The 19897-nt window shown below is 38.0% G+C and overlaps 2 protein-coding genes and 2 long non-coding RNA genes across 4 annotated transcripts; 2 read left to right on the forward strand and 2 right to left on the reverse strand.

The window, feature by feature from the left end:
• Positions 1-1900: 1900 nt before the first annotated feature.
• On the forward strand, positions 1901-3755 carry LOC310715576 (actin, alpha skeletal muscle 3-like). Its single transcript, XM_083522091.1, has 4 exons — positions 1901-1910; positions 2003-2194; positions 2273-2429; positions 3178-3755. Exons 2-3 carry the CDS (start codon positions 2071-2073, stop codon positions 2419-2421), a joined length of 273 nt encoding a protein of 90 aa, XP_083378217.1. The 5' UTR covers positions 1901-1910; positions 2003-2070; the 3' UTR covers positions 2422-2429; positions 3178-3755.
• A 1368-nt stretch (positions 3756-5123) lies between these two features.
• LOC310716071 lies at positions 5124-6556 on the forward strand. Its single transcript, XR_014530476.1, has 2 exons — positions 5124-5302; positions 5679-6556. It is a non-coding gene; the product is annotated as an uncharacterized lncRNA (long non-coding RNA).
• Positions 6557-7644: 1088 nt separating this feature from the next.
• Positions 7645-16726, reverse strand: LOC310716065. Its single transcript, XR_014530471.1, has 2 exons — positions 16457-16726; positions 7645-10068 (listed from the first exon to the last, which is right to left on the reverse strand). It is a non-coding gene; the product is annotated as an uncharacterized lncRNA (long non-coding RNA).
• LOC310715598 (actin, alpha skeletal muscle-like) lies at positions 12831-14148 on the reverse strand (the record flags this gene model as incomplete). Its single annotated transcript, XM_083522112.1, is given in 3 exon segments — positions 12831-13192; positions 13196-13225; positions 13975-14148. Coding segments are annotated over 3 exon segments (366 nt in total), but the record flags the coding sequence as incomplete, so codon positions are not given.
• Positions 16727-19897: the final 3171 nt, after the last annotated feature.

A 19897-nucleotide genomic window follows, 5' to 3' on the forward strand; every position in this document is an offset into this window, starting at 1 on the left:
ACACACACACACACACACCCACAAAATCTCAAAGACACACTCAATCTCATAGACAACTCACACAAACACACACACACACACACACACACACACACACACACACACACACACACACACACACACACTTCTACTGACAAACACATGCATATTAATGACAGTAAATATAATAATTTTATCTTCTTTTCAAATTGTATAACATTAATTGTGTTTTTATTTCAGGTGTAAGACGTATACAACCAGTGGAGGAGAGTGCGAGAGGTAATACACACAAACACTTACACACACACAGACACGCACGTTATAATGACAGTATATGTAATAATTGTAACTTCTTTTCAAATTGTATAACATTTATTGTGTTTTTATTTCAGAATTAATGCGTGAAATGGAGGAGAGAGCGACAGGTAATACACACAAACACTTACACACACACACACACGCACGTTATAATGACAGTATATGTAATAATTGTAACTTCTTTTCAAATTGTATAACATTTATTGTGTTTTTATTTCAGAATTAATGCGTGAAATGAAGGAGAGAGCGACAGGTAATACACACAGACACTTACACACACACACACACACACACCTACAGACACACACACACACATTATAATAACAGTACATATAATGCCCATGTAATTTTTACTTTTTCTTTTTTTACATTTATTGTTTTTAATTCAGTCGTGATCATACCTGTCATAATTGAAGGTTATACACACAGACACTTACACACTCACACGTGTGTGTGTGTGTGTGTGTATGTAGGTGTGTGTATATGTAATATACACACACACTATAATATAACAATATATATTTTTATCCCTATATTTTATACATTAAAGTTATATTATATTCTACTTTTTATTTGTATTTATATGTATTTACACAGACCCCCTGCCAGACCCCAGCCTCCTGGCACACCATCTGGATCTCAATCTTCCAGTACAACCTCCTGGTTCTCAGCCTCCAGCACACCCTGAAGCGGGTCTTCGTGGAGGCCGTCCTCTCATTAAAGTAAGCTGCTTAAAGTTCATAATGTAAACCGATCCTGTTCTAATTACTGTAATTAAACATTAGTCGGTATTGTGATTGTTTTGAAACTTTGTTCTGTAATTACGACTTTTTACTGTAAGTTGTTCTGTAGTTTGAATATAATTTCTCATGCTGATTAACTTTTAGTCAATGACAAAATGCTTTATGTTGCAGTAAGTTGAAGTATTTTAAGAATACAAATAAAAAGTAAAGATTTCGGTTTTGTTTTTGCATCGTAGCTAACATCCTCCACAAATATTTTTTTTTTGTTTGTTTGTTTTGTTAAATGTTATATTGTTGTTCTTTTGTAGTTTATTTGTTTTTGTTATTGTTATTATTATTATTTTAAATGTTAATGTTTTAAATGTTTTAATATTTAATAAATTTTTATCAGAATCTTCTGACTGAACAGACCCTTCATTCATGCACACAGATACACAGAATTGTGCCCCACATACTACAATATGTGTACACCAGTTCTCTGGAAAGAACACATGCTGACAGTAAAGTCCCAGTGATGCAAAATATGAACGCTGTCTCCTATACATTTGGCCAGCTATACACACACACACACACACATTTGTTTATTTTTATATATATATATATATATATATATATATATATATATATATATATATATATATATATATATATATACATATACATACATACATACATATGTAGAGTATCGTGATCTGACAGAGTAATGATTTTCCCAGCCACTTTTTATATATTCTGTATGAACCTCACTAATGATCAAAGACATAATAGTTTATGACCCATTAAGGGTCCTTTAGGTTTACAAATTCTAATTTGATCTATGAGGGCTACGCTTTGCCCCATGCCATTATGCCCCATCTTTCGTCACCACTGGTGCGTGTCTCTTCCAGTTAAATTTTAAATCATATTGCTGTATGGAGTTCCAATAGTTAAAAAAAAAAAATTGACTATTTGGTTCGTACCAGCCGAGCGTGAGATCGTGCGTGACATCAAGGAGAAGCTGTGCTACGTCGCCCTGGACTTTGAGAATGAGATGGCCACCGCTGCCTCCTCCTCCTCCCTTGAGAAGAGCTACGAGCTTCCCGACGGTCAGGTCATCACCATTGGCAATGAACATTTCCGCTGCCCCGAGACCCTCTTCCAGCCTTCTTTCATCGGTACGTACCAGTTCTTTCTCTCCTTTTTTTTTTTTTCTCAGTTTTGGACAGTTTTCTCAAAGCCATTGTCTGCTGCAGGCATGGAGATTGTCTACAACAGCATCATGAACAGATCATTGACATCAGGAAGGATCTTTATGCCAACAACGTCCTGTCTAGTGGCACCACCATGTACCCCGGTATCGCTGACCGTATGCAAAAGTAGATCACTGCTCCCAGCACAATGAAGATCAAGGTATCAGACAAGAGAAATTGACATTTTCTTCTCTAGATTTTGGAATCATCCATGATATAAGAAGAAATCTGTATTGATATCAGAAGTTACAACTCAACCTGGATGAAGTTGCTTGCTAGCAAAGGTCCTCCAAAGTTAAGCATGAGCGAATCAAGCTTTCATTGCTTAAGCGTTTAGTACGAGTCCATGGCGATGACAGTAGACATTTCTTGAACTTTTGACTAGCGCTATGTTCACAGAGATACTGTACCTGTTTGGAGCATTAGGCAGAGGAATAAAAATAACATGTTTACATTTATGGCATTTGGCAGACACCTTGAGGGTTAAATGCCTCACCCACTGAGCTACCGCCTGCCATGTTGGCTCTTTACTTATTGGACCTATAATTAAATCTATACACCAAATCAGACATAACATTATACCATTATATTATTATGAGCAGTAAAGTGAATATCACTGATTATCTCTTCATCATGGCACCTGTTAGTGGGTGGGATTTATTAGGCAGCGAGTGAACATTTTGTACTCAAAGTTGGCGTGTTAAAATGCAGGAAAAATGGGCAAGCTTAAGGATTTTAAAAAGTTTGACGAATTGGGAAAGCTAGACGACTGGGTCAGAGCATCTCCAACACAATATTAGGCCATTTAAAGGTCTAAAGTATTTATGATTCACTGCACATGCAGCAAAGCAGAAAACTCGACTACAGCCATGTGCATGTATATCATTCCAATTTCCTACTCCTTTCAGATCATCGCCCCACCTGAGCGTAAGTACTCCTAATGGATCGGAGGCTCCATCCTGGCTTCCCGGTCTACCTTCCAGCAGATGTGGATCACCAAGCAGGCGTATGACGGAGCAGGTCCTAGCATCGTCCACTGCAAATGCTTCAAAGCTCCAGGAATCTACTGGGACCAGGCTCAGGAATTCCCTGTCACGAGTTAACAAGCTGTTGTTATTTCCTAACCGCTGCTTCCTTCCTCCTAGTTTACAAGCACATCAGTATCTCGGAAATGTACGGGGTAAAGACAAGGAATCACCTACACTCTGTTGTGCAGGGATTATTTTACTGGAGAATGTAATTTAGTTTTTATTGGGAAGGAATCATGCTCCTGCCAAAAAAAAAAAAAAAAAAAAAGGATTCTGGGACATGTGACGTCATGTGAGTTGGATGGGCCACAACAAAGGCTCAGGCGATTCTTCACCAATGCAAAAGCGCCCCTTTCAAACGACTGATCGCCTCGGGCCGTTTCCTACTTCTGTCCGTTTATTTTTCTTTCCCAATGACCCCCAGAACAATACAAAATAAAAAAAGATTTATTTTTGAACCTGGTCGTTCTTGTGGGTGCTTTTTTTCCTACTTACTGTATACTTTTATTAATAATATCAATTATCATCAATATTATCATCATGAAAAACTGCTCAAACATGCAGCACGTCACCAATCAGGGTCGAGCGCATGCTCTGATTTAAACTTGTTCTGATTGGTGCTTGGTGTATCTACTGATCACCAAACATACAGTTCAGCATCAGTTCAACAGCAAACAGAATATTTAGAGAGGAATAAATGATGAAGAATCTCCAGAATCCAAGTAGTTGAAAAGAAAGTTTGGGGTTCATGATAATTGTAATAGAAATCATTCAGTGTTTAAACCATTAATATCATTCTATTAATAGATCAGTGTGCTGAGAGTCACATTCAAGTCTTTTCACATAATGATTAAGTAAAGAATCTTGTGATAAAAATTATAATATGAACATTATAGTTATAATAAATCATAAAACTTTGGATACTTAAGTTCATTTGAAGGGAAAAACTTTTATACTTTTACTTAAGTAAAAGTTTAATAGAAGCACTTTTACTTTTTCTTCCTCCACCACTGCACATATGTGTTGACGGGTTTCCTCCAGGTACTCTGGTTTCCTCACCACAGTCCGAAGATGTCCTTTGTAAGCCGACTCATATTACTGTTACTTCAATAATTGGACAAAAGTACAAGTAAAGTTACAGGGATAAAAATCTACTTCTTCTTTCGGCTGCTCCCATTAGAGGTCACCACAGCGGATCATCCGTCTACATAATCATTCAGTTAAAGCCAGAAGTGCGGGAAAGCGCGAAAACAAGATGGCGGCGGTGGGCGGAGCTTCAATCAGTTACAGCAGGAGGTGCGGGAAAGCGCGACAGCAAGCTGGCGGCGGTGGGCGGAGCTTCATTCAGTTACAGCAGGAAATGTGGGAAAACGTAAAAACAAGATGGCGGCGGCCAAGTTAATAGAACATAATAAGTATAATTTCTCTAATGTATCAATTAGTGATGTAAATAGTGATCCTGAAGTAAACATATTTTTATATCGTATAATAAAGTTTTAAAAATAACTTGAAAGCTGTTTAATAGAGAAACGCGATTTAAGCAGTGTTAGCTCGCTCGCTTTTAATGTAAGCATAACCACACATTAACTCGTGACAGTAAATTACAGATTTGTATTTTTTATTTTCTTTTTTAAACCCGTTCATATGTTTGGGCATACGTTTATTCGTATGCTTCATTAGAGATGTAGTGAAGCGGCGGGTTCATTTCCTGTTTTACCGGAAGTAGATTCTGCATATGAGAAGACACGTGTGGATCTGACGGAAGCTGCTGTTGATCGAAATCGCGGCATTGCAGTGATTCTCTATACAGTCTGTAAACACAATGATAATCAGTTTGAACTTGTTTTAACTGCTGCATTGATAATCACATTAAATAGTTGTAAAAGAACATGTTGTCATGACTACAGAGTGTGAAGGGGGGGTTTCACCCAGTACAGTATCCTGACATGATCATGTTAAATACACTCTATGGACAAAAGTTTGTGGACACCTGACTATAAGATTGGTATGTACTTTTTGAACATCCCAGTGGGGGGGGGGGGGGGGGGGACTGTGTGTGTGTGTGTGTGTGTGTGTGTGTGTGTGTGTGTGTGTGTGTGTGTGTTTGAAAATTTGTATTTTATTTTTTCAAATGTAAAAAAAAAAAGAAATTAGAGGGGGAGAGTGTAACCATTCAATAGACCATGTTTTTACCAAAATGTCAATTGCTTGCTCACGGTTTCAGACAGTTCCTTAGTAATTGTGGTCACAAAGGGAACATGATGTGGGTTTAATTAAAGATCACTGGTTCATATCACGCCAAAATCTGATTACCACAAGTGCAAACCTAAATATCCACTAAAATCAGACCGTCCTCTGTTTTGTCTGTTGCCCACAAACAGGTAAAGAAGGCGCTTCCTGGACCGGTGCAGACTCCTCTACATAACCTGAAATCGGGAGACCGGGTGAAGTGAAGCGGTGAAGTACTTAAGAAGAAAGAGCCGGAACACCAAACGGTGGCTGGGACCTTTCCAGGTGCTCCTGACAACGCAGACTGCTGAATGCCGCCGAGAGAGCCACGTGGATTCACGCCAGCCAGTGCAAACGAGTGCCAGACCCGGAACAGGGGTTGATGGAAGACAGGGAAAGTGAGAACACTTCACATAGGAACTCTGGTGTCGCTGGACCTCGTGAGGTGGGAGAAGGGCGCCGTTTGGGTGCTTCAGTCGCACCTGCCCTTCAAGCACCAATAACGTCAAGAATAGGAAAGGTGTCAGGAGACCCGCTCCGATCCACCTGACGACACACATCCTGAGAAGGATACGTTGATTTAAGTAGTTAAACGTTGAATAATGTTGTAACGAGTTTCGCTGAGAATATTCACGATGATACAATTGAAAACCCTTATGGGAAAGTTTGTGTCTGATGTTCCATTTCTCTGTTTCACCCTAAACTGTTTAGCCATGTTTTATTTTTGCAGTTGTGTCTTATTGAATGATCAAATATTACAATGATTAAAATTTGACTCGAGTTTGTCCGTAAAGGACAAAAAGGAGGGAAATGTAATGGAAAACTTTTCATCATATTCAATCATACTTTGTGAATGTCATGTTCATCTGAAATGACTCTTTTCTCACGTTTTGAGCCCAACAACATAAAACCCATATGTTCATTTCAGTCCTCAGTTTCATAGCAGCCGACACCTAATGAACTGTCGAGTGCGTCAGTAAAGAACATTCTGTTTCCCCCCACAGTCGTTTTTCACCTAGTTTTCATATAACTACATGCTCTGAAACATTCTGTTCCAGCAAAAGGTGACTTGTATGAATATGCTCTATGAGCTGCACAGGGACGGGAGGGTGGGAGTGAAGAGTAATAAAAGCAGAGTGAAAGAAGAGGAGGTATCTCTTTCCTCACTCACATCTTGCAGAGTTTATTGCAGAGGATTCTCTTCAATAAACTTTGTTCTGTTCGATTCTACTCGATCCTGAAACTATTATTAAGGATTTGGAGATTTTCCACCACAAAAAGGGCCACAGATTTAATGAGGGATTTTAAAACGGTAATCAAAAGTGTTCCTGTTGTCATAAAAAAAAAATAATAATAATAATTTATTCAAGGGCGTTTAAGTTACAGCCAGTTAATAATTTTCTTACACATATCAGGAAAAAATGTCAACTTCCTAATTAGAAAAGCAGGTTTTTTTTTTCTCCAAGGATCCTCCATCAAGCACAATATAAATGGAGTATCTGCTACCCAGATGTTGATTAAATAATTTATGGACCTTCCCTCCCAAACTCTTTATTCCAAATCAAATTAAATAACTCCAATTCAAAACTGCTCACAGATCTCACCCCTGTAACCTCTTGATCAGATTCTACATTTGTTTTGCTTCATTCTCCAAGTCTTTTTGATCATAAGTGACTGTTTTTTTATTCTTTTTTTTTGTGTGTAAAAACATTGTACAATTTGCTGAAGCTGCTATTATTCTTTCAGATTTGCACTCTAAAGATGATTATTTTGATTATACTGTTTTGTTTCTGTCTCCTGGGTAAAATTCATATTCCCAAATCTAGAGCTATTCATTGGAAATCCAACTTTAGCTTATTTTGTTCTGATATTAAATCCTTCTTTACCTCCTTTAAGTACATCAGAACCTTTAAACTCAAAGACCCCACTGTCTGTATGCCCAGTCTTTTTCTTTTTTTATATATGTTTTGTGATTATTTTTTGCAAAAAAAAAAAAAAAAAAGCACCCCCTGCATCGTAATGAAGCTACACCCACCGGTGCGATCTCGATTTCTTGATTTTCTTCCAAATGTGCTGATCTGACCAATCACAGGCCACAAAATCTACACTTTTGTAAAAAAAACAAAAACAAATGCTAATTTTTGATGATGCAGGTGCATTACCAGGACCCGGCTACAGGGGCGCACTCTTGAATTCAGGGATACACTGTGTTTAAAAAAAAAAAGTCAGTTTTTCTGTGGTATGTAAGGACATGCTTCGAAACTTTGAGAGGATGCTTCTGGGACATAGTAGAAGGAATTTACATTAAAGAAACAGACTGAAAATGATTTCATCCAGAACAGAAACTTTCTTACATACACACACTGAAGGTCCCTGTCTCCAGAAGGTCTGTCTTCTCTTGTAAAACACTGAGAGACAGACAGAGAGAGAGAGACTTTTTGACTGTTAACATTCCTTTATTACACAGTTATGCAGTGTCCGCCAAATCCCGTCCTGGAGACAGAACGGCTAAAATTACAAACAGAATTTTACTTATTGACGGCCATCCAGGCAGAATTTCTACTAAAACGCACAAAAGCAGCTTACTACTTACACAGAGAGAGAGCTGGCCGCCTTTTAGCATCTCAGCTTAGACATCAGTGTGCTGCCCAATTAATCGCGCAGTTATATGACTCCTCAAATAACCGTACTTCAGATCCGGGTAGTATAAATTCAGAGTTCGCTTCTTTTTATTCTAAACTTCACAGATCAGAAGGCTGTACGGACGCTACTGCTATTCAGAGGTTTCTTTCTCAATTAGAAAAGTTAAACCCAGATACAGCCAGCGGCCTGGATGAACCTCTTAGCTTGGGGAAAATAACCGCTTGCATTTCAATTATTAAAAACAACAAGGCTCCTGGCCTTGACGGCTTCCCTGACAAATTATTTTTTTATTTTTTTTTGTTTTCTGGTCAGCTATTCAGCATGTTATTAGAGCTATACAATTACTCACTTGACCAAGGTTTTTTTTTTTATCACCATCTCTGAACTAGGCTTTGATCTCATTTATATTAAAGAAAGTCAAGGACCCTACACTTTGCGGCGGCTACAGACCAGTTAGCCTAATCAATAACGACGCTAAAGTACTAGCTAAAGTTTTGGCCAAATGCTTAGAGCATCATCTCCCATCGATCATATCAGATGACCAAACTGGCTTTATACTGGGCCATCAGTTATCGTCCAATATACGTAGACTTTTGAATGTTATCTTTACTCCCTCACGGTCGTTAAGGTCAGAAATGGTCATCCCTCTCGATGCAGAGAAAGCTTTTGACCGAGTGGAGCGGGATTATTTATTCGTGGTTTTACAAGAATTTGTATTCGGATGCTGTATTCTTCTCCTTCGGCTTGTGTGAAGACTAACTCTGAAATATCCCCTTATTTTTCGCTTTCTCGTGGCACCCGTCAAGGGTGTCCACTCTCACCTCTACTTTTTGTTTTGGCTATAGAGCCTCTTTTTATAGTCTTAAAATCGTCTTCAGTATTTACGGGTATTCTTAGAGGAGGAAGGGAACACCACGTCTCACTGTATGCAGACGATCTATTGCTTATGTTTCAGATCCTCTTAAGTGTGTGGACAGTATACTGCGTCTATTGAATGGGTTTGGCTCTATTTCAGGATACAGGTTGAACCTGGCTAAAAGTGAGTGTTTCCCCACAAATGGATTGGCAAAACCAACTATTTCTCTGCTCAGGGTGAAGGGCATAGTTCTGTTTAATGATTTGTTTCTGGATCACACATTTGTGTCATTCAATGATTTGCTAAGTAGATTTAGTATCTCCAAATCTAATTTATTCCGTTACTTTCAACTACGCAATTTTGCTAAAGCATATTTCGCTACATTCCCCCAGCAGCCAAGAAAAAACTTGAATTGAAGTTATATTTTCTCTTTCAAAGTCTCATAACCGTATTGCCTCTATCTATGATCTGCTTCGATCTTCACAGTCCTCTTCTCTTTTTGTGCTTAAAGGAGTCTGGGAGTGGGAGTTAGGGCTAAAACTTGAGGAGCTGTGAAATAATGTTTTAGCTCAAATTAACTGTCTGTATTTGTGCTCGTTTGAGTCTTATACAGTTTAAAGTAGTTCATAGAATTCATTTCACCAAAGCAAAATAAAAAAGACTTTAACAGATAATAGTGAAAATGTCTGTGTAATAGATGTTCGTTGTCCCCGGCAGATCATACTCATACATTTTACACCTGTCCTAAACTGAACTCTTTCTGGTCTTATTTCTTTGACATATTGTCAAAAGCTCTTAATGTCTCTTTGAAACCCTGCCCAATTATTGGAATTTTTGGAGTATCTCCCGTTGATGGTTTATATAATAAGCGGCATGCCGATATTATTGCTTTTGCCTCACTAGTAGCCAGAAGACGAATACTGCTTCATTGGAAATCCCCACGCCCTCCTGCTAATTTCTCTTGGTTAAAGGAGCTAATGTCTTTTCTACATTTGGAAAAAATGAAACACAACTAGAGACTCTGTTAACTTATTTTACAAAATCTAGGATCCAATGATTTCCTTTGTTAAGACCTTCAGAGGAAATGGAACGTGAACGAGCACTTTTTTTTTTTAAATCTCGCGTGAGCGCGCATACGGTGGAGCAAAAAAACAAAACAAACCTGAGCATAAATAAAATAAATTTCGTGCACGCGTTCAAACACGATATGGTCAAATGTATTTGGATACCGACTGTGTTTTCACCCCACACATGCATAATTTTTCACCAAACATAAACTGGAGGCTGTACAGGACATTTTAAATTAAGATTTTCCCTTTATTTAACTTTATTACATGATCCAAACCTGTTCCAGAATATCAATGCTCATGAGCACAAAGCCAGTTACATGGAGATATGCTTTACATGGGTTGGAGTGGAAGATCTTCCTGCTATAAAGCTCTGACCCTCAACCTTTGAGGGTATCTCCACAAATCTCCATAATCTAGTAAAACATCATCCCAGAAGACTTTGTAGATTATTAAAAGAGCAAATGGGGATCAATGTGGAAGACTAAATCTAGACTTTTCTCTGTTCTATAGATGGTCAGTATACATAGGGGTACAGTATGCTCTAGAAAGTACAGTCTTCACAGATCTTGAGCACATACTAAATTTCCAAATTAACATATTTGCTTGTGCATACATCACATGACACTGTCTGTAGATGTCCCTATCATCAGACAAGTCAGCAGATATATAATGCACCATATATTGTTATATAATGGACTAGAAGGACAATACCAGAGAGTGAAAAGTCATGAAATTAAAGTTTCCTGTTCTAATTACTCCTGTTGATCTTCTTCTTTGCATTGTATATAATATCTAAAAATCATAATCTAATCTAATCCATATTGATAATAAACCCTTAATAGCCTTTGAAGACCTGCACTAGTGTTGGTTTTTATGTATTTAAAAAAATGTTCTATAAATCGTATGCCGTTTTGTATAAGGGCTTCTTTTAGATGTCGTAAATGTAAATAAACGGGATGTTCCAAAAGGAACACACGGCAATTTTACGGTCAAGTGTCCAAAAACTTTTGGCCTAATAAGAAACATTTTGGCAACATAAATGAGTTCCATAAATGTGTGTACATTATTTTCGGCAGTAGTTTGTATTTTTTTTTATTTGTTTATTTACTTTTTTATTTATTTATTTATTTATTCAAGCAATTTTTGTCCTCCATAATCACACACCTTTCAGTTCCCACCTGATGATGCAGTCAAAGAAAAAACAGTGAAACATGACGCATTAACTGGGTAACACTGGTGATTACTGGTGATCGCACTGGTTTCTGAAAGGAGCCTCGTGCATTTGTAAAATGTAATTAGGTGTAATTACTGGCTGTGTAACGAACAGCACAACATCTAACACTGCACAGTAATTAGACAATTAGTTTAGAAAAAAAATGTTCAGGAGTCTGTTCTTTATGCAAATATGAACCTACAAACCAGTTTTTTACTAATATTTCAACACCATACAATTAATCCATTTATTGATCTTTTAAAACACTTTTTCTTATCCTATACCGTGTCCCAGGCAGAGGTGTAAAGTAACCAATCACATTTACTCACGTTACTGTAATTGAGTCACGTTTTTTTAGTGCACTTCTACTTTATAAATCTGTAAATTTACTTTTATTGTGTTGTACTTGTTGAATGTTGTACTTAACTTCATTTAAAATCATATCCGTTACTGAGTAAATAAATAAATACAAAATAAATAAATATAAATGCACTGATTGGCTGATTGGTGGAGAACAAACACTAAACTTACAAGAAAGAAAGATGGATAAGGTCAAGACAGACACCAGTGATGCAGCTGAAATGCAATGCGGTCGAATCGAAAGTTGCGTAATAAGATAAGATAAGATATACATTTATTCGTCCCACAGTGGGGAAATTTCTAATGCGTGCGCTCACTGTCTGATTTTAAATCTGCATCTTCAATTTATTATTTTTTTTTTTTCATTTTTTTAATTATTATTTATTTATTGTTATTGCACTGGGCTAATTTGTGAAGTTGTAAAAGCAACTGGTTTGAGATTTATATCTCCTTGTCCTAGAATCGCACTAGAATCCCCCCCTTCTGTAAACTTGAATGAGCTACTTTTTTTTAGGTTTATTAATGTGGTGAGTGAAGACATGTAGGTAGTTGGTGTGACAGAGGCAGATGTAGAGTACTTAATCAACTCAGTTTATGTGAAAAGACTTGAATGTGACTCTCAGCACACTGATCTATTAATAGAATGATATTAATGACTCAAACACTGAATGATTTCTATTACAATTATCATGAACCCCAAACTTTCTTTTCAACTACTTGGATTCTGGAGATTCTTCATCATTTATTCCTCTCTAAATATTCTGTTTGCTGTTGAACTGATGCTGAACTGTATGTTTGGTGATCAGTAGATACACCAAGCACCAATCAGAACAAGTTTAAATCAGAGCATGCGCTCGACCCTGATTGGTGACGTGCTGCATGTTTGAGCAGTTTTTCATGATGATAATATTGATGATAATTGATATTATTAATAAAAGTATACAGTAAGTAGGAAAAAAAGCACCCACAAGAACGACCAGGTTCAAAAATAATTTTTTTTTTATTTTGTATTGTTCTGGGGGTCATTGGGAAAGAAAAATAAACGGACAGAAGTAGGAAACGGCCCGAGGCGATCAGTCATTTGAAAGGGGCGCTTTTGCATTGGTGAAGAATCGCCTGAGCCTTTGTTGTGGCCCATCCAACTCACATGACGTCACATGTCCCAGAATCCTTTTTTTTTTTTTTTTTTTGGCAGGAGCATGATTCCTTCCCAATAAACACTAAATTACATTCTTTAGTAAAATAATCCCTGCACAACAGAGTGTAGGTGATTCCTTGTCTTTACCCCGTACATTTCCTAGATACTGATGTGCTTGTAAACTAGGAGGAAGGAAGCAGCGGTTAGGAAATAACAACAGCTTGTTAACTCGTGACAGGGAATTCCTGAGCCTGGTCCCAGTAGATTCCTGGAGCTTTGAAGCATTTGCAGTGGACGATGCTAGGACCTGCTTCGTCATACTCCTGCTTGGTGATCCACATCTGCTGGAAGGTAGACAGGGAAGCCAGGATGGAGCCTCCGATCCATTAGGAGTACTTACGCTCAGGTGGGGCGATGATCTGAAAGGAGTAGGAAATTGGAATGATATACATGCACCTGGCTGTAGTCGAGTTTTCTGCCTTGCTGCATGTGCAGTAAATCATAAATACTTTAGACCTTTAAATGGCCTAATATTGTGTTGGAGATGCTCTGACCCAGTCGTCTAGCTTTCACAATTTGTCAAACTTTTTAAAATCCTTAAGCTTGCCCATTTTTCCTGCTTTTAAACACGCCAACTTTGAGTACAAAATGTTCACTTGCTGCCTAATAAATCCCACCCACTAACAGGTGCCATGATGAAGAGATAATCAGTGATATTCACTTTACTGCTCATAATAATATAATGGTATAATGTTATGTCTGATTTGGTGTATAGATTTAATTATAGGTCCAATAAGTAAAGAGCCAACATGGCAGGCGGTAGCTCAGTGGGTGAGGCATTTAAACCTCAAGGTGTCTGCCAAATGCCATAAATGTAAACATGTTATTTTTATTCCTCTGTCTAATGCTCCAAACAGGTACAGTATCTCTGTGAACATAGCGCTAGTCAAAAGTTCAAGAAATGTCCACTGTCATCGCCATAGACACGTACTAAACGCTTAAGCAATGAAAGCTTGATTCGCTCATGCTTATCTTTGGAGGATCTTTGCTAGCAAGCAACTTCATCCAGGTTGAGTTGAAAACTTCTGATATCATTACAGATTTCTTCTCATATCATGGATGATTCCAAAATCTAGAAAAGAAAATGTCAATTTCTCTTGTCTGATACCTTGATCTTCATTGTGCTGGGAGCCAGGGCAGTGATCTCCTTCTGCATACGGTCAGCGATACCGGGGTACATAGTGGTGCCACCAGACAGGACGTTGTTGGCATAAAGATCCTTCCTGATGTCAATGTCGCACTTCATGATGCTGTTGTAGACAATCTCCATGCCTGCAGCAGACAATGGCTTTGAGAAAACTGTCCAAAACTGAGAAGAAAAAGAGAAGAAGAGAAAGAACTGGTACGTACCGATGAAAGAAGGCTGGAAGAAGGTCTAGGGGCAGCGGAAACGTTCGTTGCCAATGGTGATGACCTGACCGTCGGGAAGCTCGTAGCTCTTCTCAAGGGAGGAGGAGGAGGCAGCGGTGGCCATCTAATTCTCAAAGTCCAGGGTGATGTAGCACAGCTTCTTCTTGATGTCACGCACGATCTCAGGCTCGGCTGGTACGAACCAAATATTTAATTTTCAATTAACTATTGGAACTCCATACAGCAATATGATTAAAAATTTAACTGGACGAGACACGCACCAGTGGTGACGAAAGAGTAGCCACGCTCAGTCAGGATCTTCATGAGGTAGTCAGTCAGATCACGACCGGCCAGATCCAGACACATAATGGCATGGGGCAAAGTGTAGCCCTCACAGATCCTTCTACAAATTAGAATTTGTAAACCTAAAGGACCCTTAATGGGTCATAAACTATTGTCTTTGCTAATAATACAGAGTATATAAAAAGTGGCTGGGAAAATCATTACTCTGTCAAATCACGATACTCTCTCTCTCGCTCTCTCTCTCTCTCTTTCTCTCTCTCTCTCTCTCTCTATATATATATATATATATATATATATATATATATATATATATATATATATATATATATATATACAGTGAGGAAAATAAGTATTTGAACACCCTGCTATTTTGCAAGTTCTCCCACTTAGAAATCATGGAGGGGTCTGAAATTGTCATCGTAGGTGCATGTCCACTGTGAGAGACATAATCTAAAAAAAATATCCAGAAATCACAATATATGATTTTTAAACTATTTATTTGTATGATACAGCTGCAAATAAGTATTTGAACACCTGTCTATCAGCTAGAATTCTGACCTTCAAGACCTGTTAGTCTGCCTTTAAAATGTCCACCTCCACTACATTTATTATCCTAAATTAGATGCACCTGTTTGAGGTGGTTAGCTGCATAAAGACACCTGTCCACCCCATACAATCAGTAAGAATCCAACTACTAACATGGCCAAGACAAAAGAGCTGTCCAAAGACACTAGAGACAAAATTGTACACCTCCACAAGGCTGGAAAGGGCTACGGAGAAATTGCCAAGCAGCTTGGTGAAAAAAGGTCCACTGTTGGAGCAATCATTAGAAAATGGAAGAAGCTAAACATGACTGTCAATCTCCCTCGGACTGGGGCTCCATGCAAGATCTCACCTCGTGGGGTCTCAGTAATCCCAAGAAAGGTGAGAATTCAGCCTAGAACTACACGGGAGGAGCTAGTCAATGACCTGAAAAGAGCTGGAATCACCGTTTCCAAGGTTACTGTTGGTATTACACTAAGACGTCATGGTTTAAAATCATGCATGGCACGGAAGGTTCCCCTGCTTAAACCAGCACATGTCCAGGCATGTCTTAAGTTTGCCAATGACCATTTGGATGATCCAGAGGAGTCATGGGAGAAAGTCATGTGGTCAGATGAGACCAAAATAGAACTTTTTGGTCATAATTCCACTAAACGTGTTTGGAGGAAGAAGAATTATGAGTACCATCCCAAGAACACCATCCCTACTGTGAAGCATGGGGGTGGTAGCATTATGCTTTGGGGGTGTTTTTCTGCACATGGAACAGGGCGACTGCACTGTATTAAGGAGAGGATGACCGGGGCCATGTATTGCGAGATTTTGGGGAACAACCTCCTTCCCTCAGTTAGAGCATTGAAGATGGGTCGAGGCTGGGTCTTCCAACATGACAATGACCCGAAGCACACAGCCAGGATAACCAAGGAGTGGCTCTGTAAGAAGCATATCAAGGTTCTGGCATGGCCTAGCCAGTCTCCAGACCTAAACCCAATAGAGAATCTTTGGAGGGAGCTCAAACTCCGTGTTTCTCAGTGACAGGCCAGAAACCTTACTGATCTAGAGAAGATCTGTGTGGAGGAGTGGGCCAAAATCCCTCCTGCAGTGTGTGCAAACCTGGTGAAAAACTACAGGAAACGTTTGACCTCTGTAATTGCAAACAAAGGCTCCTGTACCAAATATTAACATTGACTTTCTCAGGTGTTCAAATACTTATTTGCAGCTGTATCATACAAATAAATTGTTAAAAAAAATCATATATTGTGATTTCCGGATTTTTTTTTAGATTATGTATTATGACAGTGGACATGCACCTACGATGACAATTTCAGACCCCTCCATGATTTCTAAGTGGGAGAACTTGCAAAATAGCAGGGTGTTTAAATACTTATTTTCCTCACTGTATATATATATATATAAACAAATGTGTGTGTGTGTATAGCTGGCCAAATGTATGAGACAGCATTCATATTTTGCATCACTGGGACTTTACTGTCAGCATGTGTTCTTTCCAGAGAACTGGTGTACACATATTGCAGTCTGTGGGGCACAATTCTGTGTATCTGTGTGCATGAATAAAGGGTCTGTTCAGTCAGAAGATTCTGATAAAAATTTTATAAATATTAAAACAATAACAATATATAAAAAATAAAAAATAACAAATAAAAAAACCCACAAAAGACCAATATAACTTCTAAAAACAACAACAACAAAAGTTTTTGGAGGCCGTCCATGGAACAGAAACCTAGAATAAAAACATGCAGATGTTAGTTACGATGCAAAAACAAAACCGAAATCTTTACTTTTTATTTGTATTCTTAAAATACTAACTTACTGCAACATAAAGCATTTTGTCATTGACTAAAAGTTAATCAGCATGAGAAATTATATTCAAACTACAGAACAACTTACAGTAAAAAGTCGTAATTACAGAACAAAGTTTCAAAACAATCACAATACCGACTAATGTTTATTTACAGTAATTACAACAGGATCGGTTTACATTATGAACTTTAAGCAGCTTAATTTAACGAGAGGACGGCCTCCACGAAGACCCGCTTCAGATTGATACGGGAGGGAGAGACTCGGACGTGGGAGGGGTAGGAGGAGTTCCGGCAGACTTGTCTGTGTAAATACATAAAATAAATACAGATAAAAAGTAGAAATTAATATAACTATAATGTATAAAATATAGGGATAAAAAAATATATATTGTTATATTATAGTGTGTGTGTGTGTATTATACATATATATATATATATATATATATATATATATATATATATATATATATATATATATATATATATATATATATATATATATATATATATATATATAACATACATACACATACACACACACACACACACACACACACACGTGTGAGTGTGTAAGTGTCTGTGTATATTACCTTTCTGTGCGGCGATCATTTCTGTAATAAAAACAATAAATGTAAAAAAAGAAAAAGTTAAAATTACATGGGTATTATATGTACTGTTATTATAATATGTGTGTGTGTGTGTGTGTGTGTGTGTGTGTGTGTGTGTAAGTGTCTGTGTGTATTACCTCTGAGGAGCGTGGTCGTCTCTGAAATACAAACAAAAAATGTAAAAAAAAAAATGTCAAAAGAAGTTACAATTATTACACATACTGTCATTATAATGTGTGTGTGTGTGTGTGTGTGTGTGTGTGTGTGTGTGTGTGTGTGTGTGTGTGTGTGTGTGTGTGTGTGTGTGAGTGTTTGTGTATTACCTTTCGCCTTCTCCTCCAAAACCAGCAAGGCTGAAATAAAAACACAATAAATGTTATACAATTTGAAAAGTAGTTAAAATTATTACATTTACTCTCATTAATATGCGTGTGTTTGTCAGTAGATGTGTGTGTGTGTGTGTGTGTGTGTGTGTGTGTGTGTGTGTGTGTGTGTGTGTGTGTGTGTGAGAGTGTCTGTGTATGTGAGATTGAGTGTGTCTTTGAGATTGAGTGTGTGTGTGTTTGAAAGTGTGTGTGTGTGTCTAAGTGTTTGTGTGTATTACCTGCCGCTTTCGTCTCAATCCCCTTTAATCTTTCTAGTTCTGAAATAAAAACACAACAAATGTTATACAATTTAAAAAGAAGTTAAAATTATTACATTTACTCTCATTAATATGCATGTGTTTGTCAGTAGATGTGTGTGTGTGTGTGTGTGTGTGTGTGTGTGTGTGTGTGTGTGTGTGTGTGTGTGTGTGTGTGTGTGTGTGTGTGTGTGTGTGTGTGTGTGTGTGAGAGTGTCTGTGTATGTGAGATTGAGTGTGTCTTTGAGATTGAGTGTGTGTGTGTTTGAAAGTGTGTGTGTGTAAGTGTAAGTGTTTGTGTGTATTACCTGCCGCTTTCGTCTCGATCGCCTTTAATCTTTTTAATTCTGAAATAAAAACACAACAAATGTTATACAATTTGAAAAGAAGTAAAAATTATTACATTTACTCTCATTAATATGCGTGTGTTTGTCAGTAGATGTGTGTGTGTGTCTGTGAGATTGAGTGTGTCTTTGAGATTGAGTGTGTGTGTGTTTGAAAGTGTGTGTGTGTGTGTCTAAGTGTTTGTGTGTATTACCTGCCGCTTTCGTCTCAATCCCCTTTAATCTTTCTAGTTCTGAAATAAAAACACAACAAATGTTATACAATTTAAAAAGAAGTTAAAATTATTACATTTACTCTCATTAATATGCATGTGTTTGTCAGTAGATGTGTGTGTGTGTGTGTGTGTGTGTGTGTGTGTGTGTGTGTGTGTGTGTGTGTGTGTGTGTGTGTGAGAGTGTCTGTGTATGTGAGATTGAGTGTGTCTTTGAGATTGAGTGTGTGTGTGTTTGAAAGTGTGTGTGTGTGTGTGTCTAAGTGTTTGTGTGTATTACCTGCCGCTTTCGTCTCGATCGCCTTTAATCTTTTTAATTCTGAAATAAAAACACAACAAATGTTATACAATTTGAAAAGAAGTTAAAATTATTAAATTTACTGTCATTAATATGCGTGAGTTTTTCAGTAGATGTGTGTGTGTGTGTCTGTGAGATTGAGTGTGTCCTTGAGATTTTGTGTGTGTTTGTATGTGTAAGTGTGTAAGTGTTTGTGTGTCTTACCTTTCCTCATTTTCCACACTGAAAAAAAAAAAACACAATAAATGTTATATAATTTGTAAAGAAGTTCCAATTATTATATCGACTGTCATTAAAATGTGTGTTAGTAGATGTGTGTGTGTGTGTGAGAGAGAGTGTGTGTCTGTATGAATTGTGAGTGACTGAGTGTGTGAGTGAGTGTGGGTGTGTGAGTGAGTGAGTGAGTGTCTGAGTGTGTGTGTGTGTGTGTGAGTGTCTGTAGGAATGTGTGAGTGACTGAGTGTGTGTGTGAGTGTGTGTGTGTGTCTGTATGAATGTGTGACTGACTCAACGCGTGTGTGTGTGTGTGTGAGTGAGTGAGTGTCTGTAGGAAAGTGTAAGTGACTGAGTGTGTGTGTGTGTGAGTGAGTGTGTGTAAGTGAGTGAGCGTGTGTGTGTGTGAGTGAGTGTCTGTAGGAAAGTGTGAGTGACTGAGTGTGTGTGTGAGTGAGTGAGCGTGTGTGTGTGTGTGAGTGAGTGTCTGTATGTGTGTGAGTGTGTATGTGTGTGAGTGAGTGTGTGTGAGTGAGTGAGCGTGTGTGTGTGAGTGAGTGTGTGTGTCTGTATGTGTGTGAGTGAGTGTGTGTGTGTGAGTGTGTGTGAGTGAGTGAGCGTGTGTGTGAGTGAGTGTCTGTATGTGTGTGAGTGAGTGTGTGTGTGTCTGTATGTGTGTGAGTGAGTGAGCGTGTGTGAGTGAGTGTGTGTGAGTGAGTGT

This window comes from Silurus aristotelis, assembly GCF_946808225.1.
Source record: "Silurus aristotelis genome assembly, chromosome: 20".
Taxonomy (NCBI): Eukaryota; Metazoa; Chordata; class Actinopteri; order Siluriformes; family Siluridae; genus Silurus; species Silurus aristotelis.

What these genes read in the sequence shown, in the direction of transcription:
- LOC310715576 (XM_083522091.1), top strand. Translation starts at nt 2,071, where the DNA reads ATGGCCACCGCTGCCTCCTCCTCCTCCCTTGAGAAGAGCTACGAGCTT. An exon ending in CTTCCAGCCTTCTTTCATCG is followed by an intron (nt 2,195 to 2,272) that starts GTACGTACCAGT and finishes TGTCTGCTGCAG; the next exon opens with GCATGGAGATTGTCTACAAC.